General features: G+C 48.1%; 1 protein-coding gene across 1 annotated transcript in view; it reads left to right on the forward strand.

Annotated features, from left to right (window-relative positions):
- MYO5B (myosin VB) overlaps positions 1-20882 on the forward strand; it is a 184632-nt gene that overhangs the window by 61062 nt on the left and 102688 nt on the right. Inside the window, exons 5-9 of the mRNA XM_014960788.1 lie at positions 8845-9001; positions 12059-12202; positions 13326-13407; positions 14382-14489; positions 18068-18177. Of these exons, the coding sequence (XP_014816274.1) occupies positions 8845-9001; positions 12059-12202; positions 13326-13407; positions 14382-14489; positions 18068-18177 (601 nt within the window). The remainder of the gene's footprint in view (positions 1-8844; positions 9002-12058; positions 12203-13325; positions 13408-14381; positions 14490-18067; positions 18178-20882) is intronic.

Below are 20882 nucleotides of genomic sequence, written 5' to 3' on the forward strand. Positions count from 1 at the left end.
TCTGCAGGATTTTTTTTTTGCTGTTGAAGGGGCATTTCCAACCGGCTGCACAAAGCAGTCCCAGGAGAAAAGTACTTTAATGAGCTGGGACCAGTGGGACTCCCACTGCTCTCGGAGGAGGAGGAACTGGTTTGCTGGAGCGTCGCGTAAAAGCGCTCTGTCCTCTGCAAAGACATCTTAATTGCACCGCGGTGTTTGAACATTAGGAAGGAATTTTTCACTGAAAGAGTGGTCGGGCATTGGAACAGGCTGCCCAGGGAGGTGGTGGAGTCACCATCCCTGGATGTGTTTAAGGGATGTTTAGATGTGGTACTGAGGGACATGGTGTAGGGGAGGACTTTGTAGAGTAGAGTAGATGGTTGGACTCGATGATCCCAAGGGTCTCTTCCAACCTCAATGATTCTATGATCCCGGTGTTAGAAATGACAGATTGATCTGTGGGTTCAATAGTGTCCTACAGAAGGAAGGTAACGCTTCATGCTCCGCAGAAGATGAGGTTAATTTGCACCTTGCCCGTGCTGCGTCCTCATCCTTTCCAGTTCGGGGCCAAACTGGTTCTTTTAGACTTTATCCCAGCAAACGAAGAGCTTCAAGCCCATATTTTCTCTCTGGCTTCTTGCTAAAAGCCAGGTTTACATGGGCAAATTGGCTCTGAAACTGCAAAGGATGGACCCTGTGGGGTGCATTGTGTCCAATGGATCTTCTCAAGTGAGACCCTGGATGGGTTGGAGATGATCTAACCTCCTTTGGGCACATCTGCAGCAGCCGAGTGATGTTACACCAGACTTTGGCATTGCTGAAATCATAGAGTGGTTTGGGTTGGGAGGAACCTTAAAGACCATCCAGTTCCAACCCCCTGCCCTGGGCAGGGACATCTCCCACCAGACCAGGTTGCTCCAAGCCCCCTCCAACCTGGCCTTGAACCTCTCCAGGGATGGGGCAGCCACAGCTTCTCTGGGCAACCTGGGCCAGGCTCTCACCACCTTCACAGCAAAGAAGTTCTTCCCCACATCTCATCTCAATCTCCCCTTTTTCAGTTTAAAACCATTACCCCTTGGATATTGCTATTTTCTTTCTCTGGTTTGTTGCATTAAGGTGCAAACTTATCTTGACAGTTGGGATGGTGCCGGGGTGGGGAAGGGCTACAGCAGCTTTTGGGTTGATTCTGGCCAAAATGTGTGACCCATGTAGGTTGTCGGTGAAAAAATTCAGTATAGAAAGAATTACGTATCTCCAAAAACCAATAATATAAGGAAAAGAAGATGTTTTACAGGGTGATGGATGCTATTTATGAAAGATGCTGTGGAAAAAAAAGCAACCCTAGATGAATATTTAGCAGCAGATGTTTGATAATGCAAACAGAAAGCGTGTCGTTAAACGCTTTTGTTTGACCAGACGCTAAAGAGTATCTTGATTCTTCTCAGAGGGAAAAGTCCCACTACCCCAAAATTGTGTTTTCATGTTTGTGTTGACCAATGATGCCAGATATTCTAAAAACCCAAATCTTAAACGCTTGTTTGACCAGACACTGAAGAATATCTTCTGAATTTTTCTCAGAGGGAAAAGTCCCACTACCCCAAAATTGTGTTTTCATGTTTGTGTTGACCAATGATGCCAGATATTCTAAAAACCCAAATTAAAGTCGACAAATAAAACAAGCTGCCACCACTCTCATCAGCAACAATGCTCCAAATTCCAGTTGTCCCCCAGAAATGGGAATGATTCCTGGCTTCGGAGGCTACTTCAGAGGCAACGCGTTGTATTTTCGTGTTTGTGTTGATCAATGATGCCAGATATTCTAAAAACCCAAATTAAAGTCGACAAATAAAACAAGCTGCCACCACTCTCATCAGCAACAATGCTCCAAATTCCAGTTGTCCCCCAGAAATGGGAATGATTCCTGGCTTCGGAGGCTATTTCAGAGGCAACGCTGAGTTTTCTCTTCGGGATGTAAAACTCCTGGTTGTTCACTTGAAGGCAGAGTCAGCCCATCTCCCTTTTCCATCGCTGTCATTAGCCCTTGGGGGGATGCAATCCAACGGTCGTTAAATGATTGTATATTTATATATTGCTCAATGTAAGAACCACACTGGGTTTTAGCAGTTGATGGTGAAGTGTATTAGAGCCCGTTGTGCGTTGAGCCTTTATGGGTGTTCTCGGCGCGGTCAGAATAAATTCATACTACCCTACTTAAAGCATTTTTAACCTTCAGATTGCTTTATGGATGCTAATCCTCCCAGCATCCTGAAAGAAGTAGGTTAAATATGAATTCTTCAGTGGGAGAGACTCATTGACTTGTTCCACCACGCGGAGAATTACTGTCGGATCCGGGATTAGAGCCGGAGTGACCCCTGATAATGATTCCCAGGATCTGGCTCTGCCCCCGTTTGCTTCGGGATGTTTTTTCCTTCTGGAGGAACTGTGTTTTTAGTGGTTTTGCTCTCGCTGCTGAGATCAAGATGAAGTTGTGCAGTGATGAAGAGATGACTATAAAAGCAAGTTCTATAAGCTCGAGGTCCCTTCTCGTGGCTTTATATTTACTGCTTTAAAGAAAGCTGACATTGGAAAAATTCTGACTGTGATTTAGGTCTGGAGAACATTGGGAATATATCTTCAAATGCAGTGTCGGTGAAGGCTGAGGGTCTTGGATGGATGAATGTGGGTTGAGATGTCTCCTGTCTCCTCTTGATGGTGGGTAGGAACCATCGCTGTCCTTGGGTTCGACCCAAGAACCTTGACCCATCCCCTTTCTTGTAGTGAGGAGTTTCCAGGGATGTTCAGCCCTGACTTAACCAGGTAAACAGATGGAAAGATCACACACCACGATGACTAATGACATTCCCAGGCTGAGAACTGTGTATGGAAAGCTCTCCTTGGGTTCGACCCAAGGACCTTGACCCATCCCCTGTCTTGTAGTGAGGAGTTTCCAGGGATGTTCAGCCCTGACTTAACCAGGTAAACAGATGGAAAGATCACACACCACGATGACTAATGACATTCCCAGGCTGAGAACTGTGTATAGAAATGCTCAGTGGTGTCTCACCTCTTGATTGCTCTGATGCAACCAAAACCAGTGCAGCTCTTAGTCCAGTTGGAGACCTTTGTCCACCTGGGCGGGCTTGAAGGTTGGACATTTCTCCACACCTTTCCCAGGCTGTTTGGAGGCACCTCCCAGGGTAGTGGTGTTCTCCGCTCTGGGTGAAATACCAACTGCTTAAACAAGCAGGGAAATCTGTTTCCTTGATGGAAAGTTAATTAGCAGCTAGTCTTAATCAGCGCAGGTATCTGTTTGAAGTGGCCTTTCTCTTCATAGACAACTGGCTTTTTATTTCTGCATCTCAAAGTGTTGCCCTTATGAAAAAAAAAACCCCAAACCTGATGTTTTTCACACATTGTGAAAACTTATTTGTTTTGCTTTATTGGTTTTGCTGGGCTGGATGCCTCGCCCATCTCTCTGTGTGTGTGTGTGTGGCCAACGGCGAGGGTGTTGCTTGTAACATGACAAATCTCAGTGGAAAAAAAAAAAAAAAGAGGTGTTACTCACCTGCGTAGCAGCTCGTGAACAGGTATTAATTACTTGAAGAGGGCTCATTGAAGTAGGAAAGTGAAGCAAAACATTAAATGGCAAAGACAGGCATGGTTCCATAAGTTGTATCAGATGCCACCAGCACTTGGAGCCCTCAACGTTGGAGGTGCTGCTTCCCCTTGTGTTGGAAGCACAAGTCTTATGATGGGAGCACAAGTCTTATGAGGAGAGGCTGAGGGAGCTGGGGTTATTCAGCCTGGAGAAGAGGAGGCTGAGGGGAGACCTTATTGCCCTCTACAACTCCCTGAAAGGAGGGTGTAGAGCGGTGGGGGTCGGTCTCTTCTCCCAAGTCACAGGCGACAGGATGAGAGGAAATGGCCTCAAGTTGGCCCAGGGAAGGTTCAGGCTGGATATTAGGAAAAATTTTTTCACTGAAAGGGTTCTCAGGCATTGGAATGGGCTGCCCAGGGAGGTGGTTGAGGCCCCATCCCTGGAGGTGTTCAAAAGACAGGTTGATGTAGTGCTGGGAGATATGGTTTAGTGATGGTGATGCTTCTTGTTTGTTGTGTGGGTGTCTATTTTTGTCAAAGTTAGGTTGACAGTTGGACAAGATGATCTTTAAGGTCCCTTCCAACCTAGAAGATTCTGTGTTAAAGAAATCGTGGTGGACTTTGTTCTTGTTGTACTTCTGCGCCTTGATGGTTTTGTAAATGTCTCGGATGGGTGGAGGCTGTAGCTTAGATCATGGTTTTAGTAGAAATCATGGTGGACTTACTTTGTTCTGGTTGGACTTCTGCGCCTTGATGGCTTTGTAAATGTCTTGGATGGATGGAGGCTGTAGCTTAGATCATGGTTTTAGTTTCCCAGGCTGTAGCATCATAAAATGCTTTGGGTTGAAAGGGACTTTAAGGACCATCTAGTTCCAACCCCCCTGCCCCGGGTAGGGACACCTCCCACCACACCAGGTGGCTCTGAGCCCCCTCCAACCTGGCCTTGAACCCCTCCAGTTCCAGGCTGTAGAATCATAAAATGCCTTGGGTTGAAAGGGACTTTAAGAACCATCTAGTTCCAACCCCCCTGCCCTGGGCAGGGACACCTCCCACCACACCAGGTTGCTCCAAGCCCCCTCCAACCTGGCCTTGAACACCTCCAGGGATGGGGTTCTCTCTGGGCAACCTGGGCCAGGCTCTCACCACCTTCACAGCCAAGAAGTTCTTCCCCACATCTTATCTCAGTCTCCCCTCTTTCAATTTAAAACCCTTCCATCTCGTCCTGTACTTCCCCTCCCTGATCAAGAGTCCCTCCCCAGCTTTCCTGGAGCCCCTTGAGGGACTGGAATGGGCTCTGAGGTCCCCCTGGAGCCTTCTGCTTCCCCTCCATGATCAAGGGTCCTTCCCCAGCTTTCCTGGAGCCCCTTTAGGGACTGGAAGGGGCTCTTAGGTCTTCCTGGAGCCTTCTCTTCTCCAGACTGGGTCATCTTAGAAAGCTGTTCTAAGTAGAGAAACAAAAGTCCTGCAGACCCATAGGGCTGAGAGTGGGAGAGTTGTATCTTTAAGTGCCTCCTACATGGTTTAGAGCTGTAGGTACGTGGTGGGAACAGCATCTTTGGCCATCGTTGAAGCCTGATTCCTGTTGCATGCCCTGTGTTGCTGGACAAATGTGAGCATGTTGTGTGCCACCACGTGTGCATAAATTGAGCTGTTTACCACGGGGAGAAGAGCACTGGTGCACATCATAGCACCACAACAAGCCACAGAGGCAGCCCTGAGGCGCACAGGAGCCACGCAAGTCCCAGGAGGAGATGTGACAGCATTGCCAAGCTCCAGCAGAGCTGGTGTTCACCCATAACACTTCCATTTTAGCCAGGCTTTATTTCCATAATAATTTTCTTCTGTGCTGATGCTGCCAAAACTGACTGTATTTCAAGCAGTTGTGTTGCGTGCGGCACCTGCACAGTGGCTAAACAATTCAGGATTTTTTTTATTTCATGATGAATACAAACAAATCCTGCCCAATTTTAACTGTTTCTGCTCCCTCAGCAGCCTGTTTGCTCCCAGCCTCTCCTTGGGATTCATCCATCTTTCCCTGCTGGCACCAGGAGCTGGGATAGAGAAGAAGGGAAAGTCTCTGTAGCCTTTATTTCTGAAGGCTTTTATTCTTGAAATGGGAAAAGAATCAGAGAAGCACAGAATGATACGGGGTTGGAAGGGACCTCTGGAGATCATCTCCTCCACCCCCCTGCCAGAGCACAGCCACCCAGAGCAGGTCCCACAGGAACATGTCCAGGTGGGGTTGGAATGTCTCCAGAGAAGGAGACTCCACCACCTCTCTGGGCAGCCTCTGCCAGGGCTCTGCCACCCTCACAGGAAAGAAGTTCCTCCTCATGTTGAGGTGAAACAACTTCTGGTCAAGTTTGTGCCCATTCCCTCTTGTCCTGTCCCTGGGCACCACTGAAAAAAGCCTGGCCTCATCCTCCTGACACCCACCCTTCAAGTATTTCTAGGCCTTGATCCGATCCCCCCTCAATCTTCTCTTCTCCAGACTCAAAAGCCCCAAGTCCCTCAGCCTCTCCTCATAAGGGAGATGCTCCAGGCCCCTCATCATCTTTGTAGCCCTCTGCTGTCCCCTCTCCAGCAGTTCCCTGTCCTTCTGGAACTGGGGAGCCCAGAACTGGTCCCAGTGCTCCAGCTGGGGCCTCCCCAGGGCAGAGCAGAGGGGCAGGATGACCTCCCTCCACCTGCTGGTCCCACTCTTCCTGATGCCCCCCAGGATGCCATTGGCCTTCTTGGCCACAAGGGCCCATTGCTGGCTCATGGGCACCCTGTTGTCCACCAGGACTCCCAGGTCTTTCTCCTCAGAGCTGCTCTCCAGCAGGTCAGCCCCACCCTGTCCTGGTGCAGGGGGTTATTCCTCCCCAGGTGCAGCACCCTGCACTTGCCCTTGTTGAGTTGTACCAGGTTCCTTGAGCCTAGAAGAAATTGAGATGTTGAAGCCTCACAGTGGAGGAAAGTAGTGATGTGGGGTTGAGTACATTTGTTTTTCTTTAGAGTGTTGGAGTCATTTACTCAAATCATTCAACCTCAGTTCTCATCTCTCCCTGGTATAAACCTAAATGGAGTCTCTTAAATTGAAAAGCATTTTTATGGTGTTTCCTGATGTCAAGAGAACTGCGAGGCGTAAATTTACTCTTTCACTCGTATATAGGATTTTGGGTGGCTGCATTCGGCTGGGATTCGTGAAATCCGAGCAGAATTTGGCAGGTTTAACTTGATCTTCTTTAAAAAACGCACTCAATTACATACTTCCAGCTTACCCCAATGGCTCTGATATTTTTTGGGGAGCTTATATGAAGCCCTGCAGTGAAAAATTTCTCTTCCCCAGAGTCCCAAAAGCCAAATTGCTTTTGGGTGGGTTTGCTGTGTGATGGTGATGCCCTGGGGAGGGGATCCCAGTGCAGATCTTTGCCTGGAGGGATGTAGTTCTCCTGAAAAAAAAGTCTTTTTATTACTTTAGCTCTCCTCTGCCCCAGCTCAAGCACATTAAACTGATTATTTATTGGGATGTATCTAGTGGTGGGATCATCCGTGGTGGGAAGGACTGGGTATTTCAATACAGCCACGATCACCGGTGTGAGTTTTTTGCGTGAATAATTAAAAAAAAAAAGGCATTTAGATGAGTCTTGTTCTCTGTGCAAGGCTCAAAAGCTCCATAAGGTGACAAACCCTCAACTTTTCCATGCAAAGTCCCATGGTCTCTGCTAGTTCTGGTGGCATCTGGTGGCTGAAACAACTGTATCCTTTCAAAAGCAAATTTCATAGTGCTTGGAGAGGGTAAGGTTGCCTGAACCTTCTGTTATTGCACGAATCCTTCTTGAAAACTACTTTGTTTTGCAAAGCTTCAGGAGCTGAGCAGATTTTACTTGGTGATGTCTACCAGGTGTTGTGTTTAAACTCTTTATCCTCTTTTTTCTTACCCCTTGGTCCCAGAAATCCCCCAGGATTTGGGGGTGATGAGACGGTGCTGACCGGTGCGAGTTTTTTGCATGAATAATTAAAAAAAAAAGGCATTTAGATGAGTCTTGTTCTCTGTGCAAGGCTCAAAAGCTCCATAAGGTGACAAACCCTCAACTTTTCCATGCAAAGTCCCATGGTCTCTGCTAGTTCTGGTGGCATCTGGTGGCTGAAACAACTGTATCCTTTCAAAAGCAAATTTCATAGTGCTTGGAGAGGGTAAGGTTGCCTGAACCTTCTGTTATTGCACGAATCCTTCTTGAAAACTACTTTGTTTTGCAAAGCTTCAGGAGCTGAGCAGATTTTACTTGGTGATGTCTACCAGGTGTTGTGTTTAAACTCTTTATCCTCTTTTTTCTTACCCCTTGGTCCCAGAAATCCCCCAGGATTTGGGGGTGATGAGACGGTGTGAGTCTGATGTCAGAGACTTGCCTTGTGGTATTGTTGTCAAAGAATTAGCCAGATGTTGGGGAGTGCTGATGTTCATATCATTGCACAGGACAAGAGGAAATGGCCTCAAGTTGCTCCAGGGGAGGTTCAGGCTGGATATTAGGAAAAATTTTTTCACTGAAAGGGTTCTCAGCCATTGGAATGGGCTGCCCAGGGGGGTGGTTGAGGGACCATCCCTGGAGGTGTTCAAAAAACGGGTTGATGAAGTGCTGGGAGGTATGGTTTAGTGATGATGATGAGTCTGATGTCAGAGACTTGCCTTGTGGTATTGTTGTCAAAGAATTAGCCAGATGTTGGGGAATGCTGATGTTCATATCATTGCATGGGGAACCAAGTCCCAGAATTGTAGGGGTTGGAAGGGACCTCTGGAGACCATCTACTCCTTCCCAACGCTCGGCTACGTGCTCCAGGGGTGAAGAAAACAGCAGGGTTCACGCGGGGGTTCGTTTCCCTCTGTCTCTTCAAGCCCTTGGAGATGTTCTGGAGATGTTCAGAGTGTCCTTCACGTTTTAGAGTCCCACAATTGTAGGGGTTGGAAGGGACTTCTGGAGACCATCTACTCCTTCCCAACGCTCGGCTACGTGCTCCAGGGGTGAAGAAAACAGCAGGGTTCACGCGGGGGTTCGTTTCCCTCTGTCTCTTCAAGCCCTTGGAGATGTTCTGGAGATGTTCAGAGTGTCCTTCACGTTTTAGCTGAGATGTATCACAGTTGTGTATTATTTACCATACATAATGTAGGTGGTAACAAGGTGAGGAAGATGGAGACATGTGAAGATGGAGGATCGTTGTGCGATGAGAACAAACTATTAACAATAAAATGGATCAACTTACAAAAGCTTTTCTTCTGTTCCGTAACAGGGATGAGAAGAACCAATCCATCATCGTGAGTGGGGAGTCTGGTGCTGGAAAGACGGTCTCTGCCAAATACGCCATGCGCTTCTTCGCAACCGTGGGTGGTTCCGCCAGCGAGACCAACATCGAAGCCAAAGTCCTCGCCTCGAGCCCAATCATGGAGGTAAAAGCTACATAATTTCCTTCATCCTGCTTGAAGGCATCACTGTGTCTCTCCAGAAGCCACAAAAATGAGACATGTGAAGATGGAGGATCGTTGTGCGATGAGAACAAACTATTAACAATAAAATGGATCAACTTACAAAAGCTTTTCTTCTGTTCCGTAACAGGGATGAGAAGAACCAATCCATCATCGTGAGTGGGGAGTCTGGTGCTGGAAAGACGGTCTCTGCCAAATACGCCATGCGCTTCTTCGCAACCGTGGGTGGTTCCGCCAGCGAGACCAACATCGAAGCCAAAGTCCTCGCCTCGAGCCCAATCATGGAGGTAAAAGCTACATAATTTCCTTCATCCTGCTTGAAGGCATCACTGTGTCTCTCCAGAAGCCACAAAATCAGTGGGAGCCGTAGGGACTTGTGAGCCAGACTTGGTTTGAAACCTCACAACAACCCCGAGATGGTCTGAAAATACAGAAATATGGTGATAACCTCCATTTACCCACCCCAGTTGCTCCTCTCTTTGATGGTCTTGAAGCTGAGCCCGTGCATCCCCACCAGGGCTCCAAGAACTTGGCTTTGATGGGGCTCCAGAGTGGAGACCCTGAGCGGTGCTCTGAAGGAAAAGAATTCCTTTTATAAGTAATTAAATTAATTTTCACCAGGTGGTGAAGATAAAGGTCTGAGTGCCTAAATCCCATTTTTTAAACAGATTTTGGAGTCGGTGTGCCTTTATTTGCAAACAGAAGAACAGGATTTAGGCTTTTCCAAAGTCAGTTAAGAACTTCAGGCTTGGAGGACTTTTCTTTTAAAGGCAGGAGCTCCTGGTGGTCTGTGACACTCGATGATCTGTCACAGTGTGGTCTTCAGGGTTTTTTTTTCCTCCTTCTCCTGTGCCTCTGTGATATGTAGCTGCAATACCTGGCAACACTTAAAAGCATCCAGGGAAAAATCATGGCCCGTGTTATTCTTTTTATATGACCCCATAATTTTATTGCTCTAATTTTATTGCCCGTGGTTCGGTTCTGGATATAATTTCTCAGTGCTGGGGCTGGGGAACCTGTCATATTGGAAATAGAGGAGGATGTTGGCCACGTGAAAAACCATGAAAGAGAACTGCCTGGTTTGCAAAAATCCCAAAGTTTAAATGTGAAGATGGAGCAGAGGGATGTGAGTGTCACGAAATAGCCCTTAGCAATGAGATGCGCCGTGTTTGATGGATGGGTTGTACATCCCTAGGGCAGGTATCTCTACGTTATAGACAAGGAATTGAAGAGAAGGTGATGATGGTAATTCTGGATTGTAAAATATCTGGTTGTGATGTTGGCTGTAGCAGTTTGTGAACCTCTTATTTCCCTGGAGAATGGGTGTCTCTAGTCTGGAGAAGAGAAGGCTGAGGGGGGATCTGATCAACACCTATAAACACTTCAAGGATGAGTGTCTGGAGGATGGGGCCAGGCTTTTTTCAGTGGTACCCAAGGACAGGACAAGAAGAAATGGGCACAAACTTGACCATAAGAAATTCCACCTCAACACGAGGAGGAACTTCCTTCCTGTGAGGGAGGCAGAGCCCTGGCAGAGGCTGCCCAGAGAGGTGGTGGAGTCTCCTTCTCTGGAGACGTTCAAAATGCACCCGGACACGTTCCTGTGGGACCTGCTCTGGGTGGCCCTGCTTTGGCAGGGGGTTGGACTAGATGATCTCCAGAAGTCCCTTCCAACTCCATATCATTCTGTGATTCTGTGATGGGCTCTGGGCAGAAATTGAGTGTGTGCTCTGCCTCTGGGATGCGGGTTGGAGGTGAGAAGTGGGGGCTGTGGGTCTGTGAGCACTTTCAGTGATGGGGAACAGTGAACTACAGGAGTTGAGGGGTCTAGAGCACAAGTCTTGTGAGGAGCGGCTGAGGGAGCTGGAGGTGTTCAGCCTGGAGAAAAGGAGGCTGAGGGGAGACCTTCTCACCCTCTTCTCCCAAGGAACAGGCAATGGGACAAGAGGAAACGGCCTCAGGTTGCACCAGGGGAGATTTAGGATGGATATTAATAAAAATTTCTTCATGGAAAGGGTTGTCAAGCCTTGAAAGAGGCTGCCCAGGGCGGTGGTGGAGTCACCATCCCTGGAGGGATTTAAAAGCCAAGCAGACATGATGCTGAGGGACATGGGTTAGTGGTGGTTTTGTCAGTGTTGGGTTGATGGTTGGACTCGATGATCTGAAAGGTCCCTTCCAACCTGGATGACTCTATGATTCTAAATAAATGGGCTTTGGGGGAAGGAGGAGCATTTGTTAGCAGAGGGGTTGGGTTGGTGGTGGATGGATGGAGCAAGGAGCAGGCAGGACTTGCTTAGGTTGCCTGCACCCTTCGAGAGGTTCACAAGGGCTCATTCCCTTCCATCGTTTCTCTTGTGCTTGCTGGAGGCTCTTCAGGGCAGGAGAATGGTGGTCGAAAATAAGGCTGGTGTAGCCATGAATAAGAATATTGACTTTCTCCAGCCTTCTTCCATCACCACCAGTTCTTCTTTGGTTGCTTGATGGATTGCCATGTTTGCACCCTTGATGTTTGTACATGGGCTGGATTTTCTCCTCACCAAGGAGGTGACAGGCAGACACTGGAGAGGCACAGAGGGGCTCTGCCCAAGTCACCAAATCCATGGACCGAAGCCCAACAATCTGGAGATGGATTGCAGCTGGATCTCTCCTTCTCCCAGGGCTTCTTCACCCATGTCTCCTCCAGGAAAGCTGCCACTATTGACTGTTTGTGAACAAAGATGGGGACATCCTGGAAGACAAAGCAGGAGTGCTGTGTCTGTTGGGATGTAGGTCATCTAATTACCGTAGAAATACTAATTTCTGTTTATATGCATTTTTTTTTCCTATAAAAATTCCGGAGATGACACATTTTTAGCGAAGAGTCCTTCCCAAAGTCACGGCGTTGCTCTGCCTTCTGCATCTGGGAAGGGGTTTTCCTCAACTCCTCCCACGACTGTTTATCTGATTACAAATTTGAACGTTGAAAAAATTGTAAAAATTAAGACAAAAATGAATGTTGATCTATTTTTTTTTTGTATACAGGCAATTGGAAACGCTAAAACAACAAGGAATGACAACAGCAGTCGCTTCGGGAAGTACATCCAGATCGGCTTTGATAAAAGATACCACATCATTGGTGCCAACATGAGGACGTATCTCTTGGAAAAATCACGAGTCGTGTTCCAGGTGAGGGGCTGTGCTTTTTTTTTTCCCTTCTTTTCTTTCTTTTGAGTGCTGAATTGGGAATTTAATAATCTGGATCTTTGGAATAAAAAAAATGGCTTCGAAAGTAGCTTTCCTGGTGGACACGGCTTCCAGATGTGTCTTTCAGCTCAATCTTTTGCAGTTCTTCTTGATAATCCCCACCTGATCACCTCATTCTGGAGGAATATGTACCTGGGAGAGTCATTAATTGGGCTTTGATTGTCCCCTCCATGCCTGAAGTGGGAGCCCCGAGGAGAAAGCGCTGCTCGTGGCCTGGTTGCTGTGCAGGGATGGAAAGCCCTTCTCTGAGCAGATGCTGAGATTTTTACTAGATCTCATAAAAAGCCAGGAAGAATAAATTACAGGCTACAGTCTTTCTTTTTTGAAGATCATAGAATCATAGGATTTTCCAGGTTGGAAGGGACCCTTCAGGTCATTGAGTCCAACCATCAACCTGACACTGACAAAAATCACCACTAACCCTCAGCACCACATCTGCCTGGCTTTTAAATACCTCAAGGGATGGGGACTCCACCACTTCCATGGTGACTCAACTACTTATCCAATGCTTCATCACAGAATGGTTTGAGTTGGAAGGGACCTTAGAGATCATTCCTGTCCCTGGGCAGGGACACCTCCCACCAGACCAGGTTGCTCCAAGCCCCCTCCAACTTGGCTTTGAACCCCTCCAGGGATGGGGCAGCCACAGCTTCTCTGGGCAACCTGGGCCAGGCTCTCACCACCCTCCCAGCAAAGAAGTTCTTCCCCAGATTTTATCTCAATCTCCCCTCTTTCAGTTTAAATCCTTCCCCATCGTCCTATGGCTCCCCTCCCTGACCAAGAGTCCCCTCTCGTCTCTTCTGGAGCCTCTTGAAGGACTGGAAGGGGCTCTAAGGTCTCCCTGGAGCCTTCTCTTCTCCAGGTTGAACAACCCCAACTCTCTTGGCCTGTCCTCCCAGCAGAGGGGCTCCAGCCTTCTTGGTGGCATGGAGAAGATCTTGATGGTGGGAAACTGGGAAGGAGTTCAAGGGTGGCTCCAGGCTGACGGTGAGAGCACTGGTGTAACCTCTTCCTGCCTCTGTTAACATGGCATTTTCCCTTGTAGGCGGAGGACGAACGCAACTACCACATCTTCTATCAGCTTTGTGCCTCGGCAAGTCTTCCTGAATTCAAAGAACTTGGACTAAGTAAGTGCTTCCACCTCCTCGCCTCCTGGTGTTGACTGCCTGGGTGTGATGGCAGCAGGGAAATGTGGTGGGATTAGAAATGCAGGTCATGTTTAGGTGGAACTTCTTATGGTCAACTTTGTGCCCGTCCCTCTTGTCCTATCCCTGGGCAGCACTGAAAAAGCCTGGCCCCATCCTCCTGACACCCACCCTTCAAGTATTTATAGGTGTTGATCAGATCCCCCCTCAGTCTTCTCTTTTCCAGACTCAAAAGACCCAAGTCCCTCAGTCTTTCCTCATCAGAGAGATGTTCCAGGCCCCTCATCGTCTTTGTAGCCCTCTGCTGTCCCCTCTCCAGCAGTTCCCTATCCTCCTTGAACTGGGGAGCCCAGAACTGGTCCCAGTGCTCCAGATGGGGCTTCTCCAGGGAAAAGTAGAGGGGCAGGATGACCTCCCTCCACCTGCTGGTCATGGTCTTCCTGATGCCCCCCAGGATGCCATTCTTGGCCAGAAGGGCCCATTGCTGGCTCATGGGCATCCTGTTGTCCACCAGGACTCCCAGGAGAAGCTGCGGCTGCCCCATCCCTGGAGGGGTTCAAGGGCAGGTTGGAGGGGGCTTGGAGCAACCTGGTCTGGTGGGAGGTGTCCCTGCCCAGGGCAGGGGAGTGGAACTTGCTGGTCTTTAAGGTCCCTTCCAACTCTAACCTTTCTATGTTTCTATGCACCTGTGCGATGGAGCAATTATTTGAAGCCCAAATATTCCACAACTCTGCCCTTTTTTGAACTTGCTTTGCACAAGGAAGGGGTTTCATCACTGCAAGAACTAATTACAGTGATTTGTCAAGGTTATACTTCATCCGTTTCCAAGCAAACCGTAGTTAGAAGGAAGGAGGTGCACCTCAGGGTGGGACAGGATGGGGGACAGGGAGCAACCCAGTACACGACCTGGAAAACTACTTCTTGCTGATGTGTTTCTTCTGTATCTTCTCTCCTAGCATGTGCCGAAGACTTTTTCTACACTTCTCAGGGAGGTGACACGTCTATTGACGGCGTGGACGATGCTGATGACTTTGAGAAAACCAGGCACGCCTTCACCCTGCTTGGTAAGGGATTGCTCTGCTCAGAGGCTTCGTGGCAGAAGTCTCTTGCAAATGTTTTTATTTTGGTACTTTGCCTGAATTACATGACTCTCCTTTAACTCTAAGAGGTGTAAATCCATCTTCCTATGACCTAGTTGGCTTTGCCTTCTTCTTTAGTATGAGCTGCAGAAGGGGTTCCTTACAGCTCCCTGCGAAGCGGCGGTGAAATGGAAGAGGACATTTCCTCAGCAGCCCTGAGGAAAGGGACTTGGGGGTGCTGGTGGAGGAGAAGCTGGACATGAGCAGGCAGTGGGCAGCTGCAGCCCAGAAGGCCAATCCCATCCTGGGCTGCATCAAAAGATGCGTTGCCAGCAGGTCCAGAGAGGTGATTCTGCCACTTTACTCTGCTCTGGTGAGACCTCACTTGGAGTATTGTGTGCAGGTCTGGAGCCCTCAATAGAAGAAGGACATGGACCTGATGGAGAGGGTCTAGAGGAGGGCCACAAGGATGATCAGGGGGATGGAGCACCTCTGCTACGAGGACATGCTGAGGGAGCTGGGGTTGTTCAGCCTGGAGAAGAGGAGGCTCCGGGGAGACCTAATAGCAGCCTTCCAGTACCTGAGGGAGCCTACAGGAAGGCTGGGGAGAACCTGTTTAGAAAGGCCTGCAGTGACAGGACGAGGGGCAATGGCTTCAAACTGGAGGGGAACAGATTTAGACTGGAGATGAGGAGAGGGTTCTTCACTGTGAGGGTGGTGGTTCAAGGAGAGGCTCGAGGAGGCCCTGGGCAACCTGGTCTAGTTGGGGGTGTCCCTGCTGACTGCGGGGAGGTCGGACTAGATGACCTTTGGAGGTCCCTTCCGGCCTGGGCAATTCTATGATTCTATGATTGAATTTAAGAGAAGAGGACACTGAATTGAAGAGAAATGAAAATAAACCCTTCGGGAGTCAAAGCTCTGCTGCCGCTTCCACTTGCTCTTTTCTTATCCTATTTCCAAGCAGGAAAAGAGCTATTACTCTGCAGTTCAAACTCGATTTGGGTTGGGGTTGATGTCATTTCTCGGACCGTCACGGTGTTGTACCGAGTAGCTAATTACTGGTGATAATTAGCTGAGTACCTCCCTGCAGCGCAGAGCCAGCTGCGAAAACCTACCGCTGCCGCAACCACGCTCTGGTTTTGCAGTGCCCTATCCTGCCCGCCACTATTTCATGGGAAAACCAATTTTTGCAGGGGAAAACCAATTTTTGCAGGGGAAAACATTCCCAGAGTTTATTAATATTTATCTGAAGCTGAATTTTGAAATCCTCTTCAGTCTCGGCCCCTCGCCGGTGCCGTTCGTCTGTCGGGAGAGGAGCTCGTGATGTTTATGGTCAGCGAGCGTGAGGACTCATTTCAAACCCTATAATTGCAAGGATTTTCCCCCAAATGTGTCCTAAATGGGCTCAATCTCTTTTTTTGAAGGGGGGAGAGTGGGATCTTGGCTTTACCCTCCTCTTGGCCAGCTGTTGTGTCTTCTAACTGTTAACTGCTCAAAAAAATATGATGCCTCTGGTTGCTTCAAATTTCCTAGGGGACTGTAATCCCCAGAGGACCCTTTTGCCACCTGCAGTTCTGCTTTGGTCCTCTTCTCCGTGTCCCCAAAGGGACCTGTGTGTCCTTGCTGGTCCCTATGAAGCACCATGTGAGCATCTTCCTCCGCCTCCAATTTTTCCTGCTCTTCCCAAGTGCCAAGTCCTGCACTTGGGTCACACCATCCCCCTGCAGCGCTACAGGCTGGGGGCAGAGTGGCTGGAGCTGCCTGGCAGAAAAGGACCTGGGGGTGTTGGTCAACTGTCGGTTGAACATGAGCCAGCAGTGTGCCCAGGTGGCCAAGAAGGCCACCAGCATCCTGGCCTGTATCAGGAACAGCGTGGGGAGTAGGCCTCAGGAGGTGATTGTCCCCCTGTACTCGGCACTGGTGAGGCCTCACCTTGAGTACTGTGTCCAGTTTTGGGCCCCCTACCATAAAAAAGACATTGAGGTGCTGGAACGGGTCCAGAGAAGGGCGACAAAGCTGGTGAGGGGTCTGGAGAATAAGTCTTATGAGTAGAGGCTGAGGGAGCTGGGGTTATTCAGCCTGGAGAAGAGGAGGCTGAGGGGAGACCTTATTGCTCTCTCCAACTCCCTGAAAGGAGGGTGTAGAGAGGTGGGGGTCGGTCTCTTCTCCCAAGTCACAGGCGACAGGACGAGAGGAAATGGCCTCAAGTTGCACCAGGGGAGATTCAGGCTGGATATTAGGAAACATTTTTTCACTGAAAGGGTTCTCAGGCATTGGAATGGGCTGCCCAGGGAGGTGGTTGAGGCCCCATCCCTGGAGGTGTTCAAAAGACGGGTTGATGAAGTGCTGGGAGGTCTGGTTTAGTGATGATGCTTCTTGTTTGTTGTGGGGGTGTCTATTTTTGTCAGTGAGGTTGAGGGTTGGACAAGATGATCTTTAAGGTCCCTTCCAACCTAGAAGATTTTGTGATTCTGTGATTCCCGTGCTGCTTCTAGCTCAACCTTTCCTCATTTTCCTTCGGGGTTTCCCTGCTTCTCTTCAGGGCTTGGTGAAATTGCTGCTACGCTTTCTAGTCTTGCCTTTTTTTTTATGTGTAACCAAGGAGAAGTCAGATTTATCTGCAAATCCCCACCCTGGCCAGGCTTAACTCCAATTAAGAGTGCCAAGTAACAGCAGAGCGTTGCTCCTTTTAGTAACCTTGAAACGCTTCTCACTGTGCTGATAACAGAAAAGTCCCAAGAGAGAGAGGGAGAGAGAGAAATAAAGGGAAGCTCTTGGTAATTCAAAAACCAGCAGGTGATGTCTCAGACCTTGGGTAGATAATTAGGACACCAGCACTGAACACAAAAGGGGGGAACAGAAAGGGATGGAAAAAATGCAAGATGTGGCAAGAAAGCTGCTGCTGAGCCAAGCTCCTGCTGGGAATGGCAGCAAAAGCCTGCCAGAAAATATATATATATTTAAAAAGCAATAATATCTTACAACCCTCAGCAAAGATCCACAACACGTAGCTCCTGGGGACACGCAAGGCAGAGCTTTGTGTCACCTCCCTGGTGGCTCCTTGAAGCACCAATCTGGAGGCGTCGCGCCTCCCGTACACGGCTTTAATTTTCTCTTCTCTTTGTGGGATGCCAGCAAGAGGTTGGAATTGCTGTGTTTGGGTTGGCAGTGAGATCTCACTCTCTCTACGGTCACAGAGAAGCACCTCCTTGTTTCTCTAAAAGCCACACAGCCCCCTATTGCTCTGCTCCCCTTTGATCATGAGTAGCATCCTCGATTTCCTCCTCTTTCACAAGAGTATTAAACCCACCAGTGATAAAATTGCTTTGAAGCCATCATTAGGGGGAAAGCAACAACACGAGGAGCTCCTCTCCCTGCCTCCCCTGTTGTTTTTGGGTGATGACTTCACCCATAGTTTACGATGAATTTCTTGGGAGAGGTGGGATCATTCTGAAAACCAACAACCCCGGGATGGAAATCAACCACCACCAGCGTTTTCCACCAAACTGTGAATTGCAATTTGGTTTCCCCTGCGAAAAATCAACTCTTCTTTTTTCCTGTAGGAGTGAAGGAATCTCATCAGACGACCATTTTTAGGATAATTGCTGCCATTCTGCACCTGGGCAACTTGGAAATCCAAGGGGAACGCGATGGCGATGCCTGTAGCATATCGGTAGGTCACGCTCATAAATCGGGCCACGTTGGGTGTGTTGAGCTTCACAGCAGAATCCTTTGGTGGAAAGCCCTTTTCCTCCTGGTTTTCTTGGCTTTTTTTTGAAAACACCTCATAATTTCCTGGTTGTTTTCTTTTTCCTGGAAGAAAAAAATTATTTATCCTCTCTACCCAGCCCGTAAACGAGATGATTCAAAGGTTCTTTTTCCACCTAAAGTCCCAACCCATCTTTAACTCTTCTGCTTTCGTGGTGCAGAGATTATTGGGGAGATGGTGACTCCCACCAGCAGAAGGTGTGATGCTTCTACAACTGCTTTGCTCCAGGCAAAGCTGTGAAGCTGCTGCCTGTGATGAGGCCATCCCGTATCCAAACTCCAAACGAGCAGCCCGCTGTTAATTAGCAAGAATAAATAAGACTAACGATGCCTTAGGGGTGTGTTTTCTCTTCCTGTGTTAGTTCAGGGCGGGGGGAAGAGTGATTATATGGAAAATACTGTCCTGTCAATTATCATTGTATCCCAAACTGGGTGGTTTGTTCCTAATTAAAATATTAAAATGGGTTCTGCACACACTTTCAGTGGTACCCTTGAGATGATGTGATGTGCAATTAGTTGGATGCTGGGGGTAATTTGCTTGATATTTGGCAACACGGATACGTAAAAGTGATCTGCTCCGACAACGCTGAGCTCTGTAACGGAGTTCGTGTTGTTTAATTACCTTCAGATCTAATTGCATGGTATTCAATTAATCCTGTTCTGACTTGAATCCATGGGCAAAAAGGTACCGGAGCAAAAAAACACTATAGAGGGCTCTTAAAATGCATTTTTCTCTCCCTCCCCAAACCCATCCAGCTTCTATACAAGCACATATTTAGCTGGAAACAATTTATTTCCTTTAGATACATATTATTACACAGAGGAAAGGAAAATTGATTTCTTATTCTCTAAAATAAGTGCCTGCTGTCTTAGCATAATAGAGACCCATAACTCCCTTGTCTTAGTTTGAGGAGGAAGAAATACGATGCCTTAGAGAAAATGAAGTTCACATTTCACTTTATTGATTATGCAAAGTAGAAGCCCTTCTGGTAATGCACATTTTGCAATTTTTGTTGTTCAAAATGGAGTTAGTTTGTAAAAGGCGTATCCTAAGCTTTAACTTGAGGCTTAATCTGTAGCACCAGTCTGGAGGTGTCGCGCCTCCCGTACACGGCTTTAATTTCCTTTTTCTTTGTGGGATGCCAGCAAGAAGTTGGAATTGCTGTGTTTGGGTTGGCAGTGAGATCTCACTCTCTCTACGGTCGCAGAGAAGCACCTCCTTGTTTCTCTAAAAGCCACACAGCCCCCTGTTGCTCTGCTCCCCTTTGATCATGAGTAGCATCCTTGATTTCCTCCTCTTTCACAAGAGTATTAAACCCACCAGTGATAAAATTGCTTTGAAGCCATCATTAGGGGGAAAGCAATGATGCAAGGAGCTCGTCTCCCTGCCTCCCCTCTCGTTTTTGGGTGATGACTTCACCCAGAGTTTACGATGAATTTATTGGGAGAGGTGGGATCATTCTGAAAACCAACAGCCCCGGGATGGAAATCAACCGTCGCCGGCGTTTTCCACCAAACTGTGAATTGCAATTTGGTTTCCCCTGCGAAAAATCAACTCTTCTTTTTTCCTGTAGTTGAAGCACCAATCTGGAGGCGTCGCGCCTCCCGTACACGGCTTTAATTTTCTCTTCTCTTTGTGGGATGCCAGCAAGAGGTTGGAATTGCTGTGTTTGGGTTGGCAGTGAGATCTCACTCTCTCTACGGTCACAGAGAAGCACCTCCTTGTTTCTCTAAAAGCCACACAGCCCCCTATTGCTCTGCTCCCCTTTGATCATGAGTAGCATCCTCGATTTCCTCCTCTTTCACAAGAGTATTAAACCCACCGGTGATAAAATTGCTTTGAAGCCATCATTAGGGGGAAAGCAACAACACGAGGAGCTCCTCTCCCTGCCTCCCCTGTTGTTTTTGGGTGATGACTTCACCCATAGTTTACGATGAATTTCTTGGGAGAGGTGGGATCATTCTGAAAACCAACAACCCCGGGATGGAAATCAACCACCACCAGCGTTTTCCACCAAACTGTGAATTGCAATTTGGTTTCCCCTGCGAAAAATCAACTCTTCTTTTTTCCTGTAGGAGTGAAGGAATCTCATCAGACGACCATTTTTAGGATAATTGCTGCCATTCTGCACCTGGGCAACTTGGAAATCCAAGGGGAACGCGACGGCGATGCCTGTAGCATATCGGTAGGTCACGCTCATAAATCGGGCCACGTTGGGTGTGTTGAGCTTCACAGCAGAATCCTTTGGTGGAAAGCCCTTTTCCTCCTGGTTTTCTTGGCTTTTTTTTGAAAACACCTCATAATTTCCTGGTTGTTTTCTTTTTCCTGGAAGAAAAAAATTATTTATCCTCTCTACCCAGCCCGTAAACGAGATGATTCAAAGGTTCTTTTTCCACCTAAAGTCCCAACCCATCTTTAACTCTTCTGCTTTCGTGGTGCAGAGATTATTGGGGAGATGGTGACTCCCACCAGCAGAAGGTGTGATGCTTCTACAACTGCTTTGCTCCAGGCAAAGCTGTGAAGCTGCTGCCTGTGATGAGGCCATCCCGTATCCAAACTCCAAACGAGCAGCCCGCTGTTAATTAGCAAGAATAAATAAGACTAACGAT

Source organism: Calidris pugnax, unplaced genomic scaffold (assembly GCF_001431845.1).
Source record: "Calidris pugnax isolate Ruff unplaced genomic scaffold, ASM143184v1 scaffold150, whole genome shotgun sequence".
Taxonomy (NCBI): Eukaryota; Metazoa; Chordata; class Aves; order Charadriiformes; family Scolopacidae; genus Calidris; species Calidris pugnax.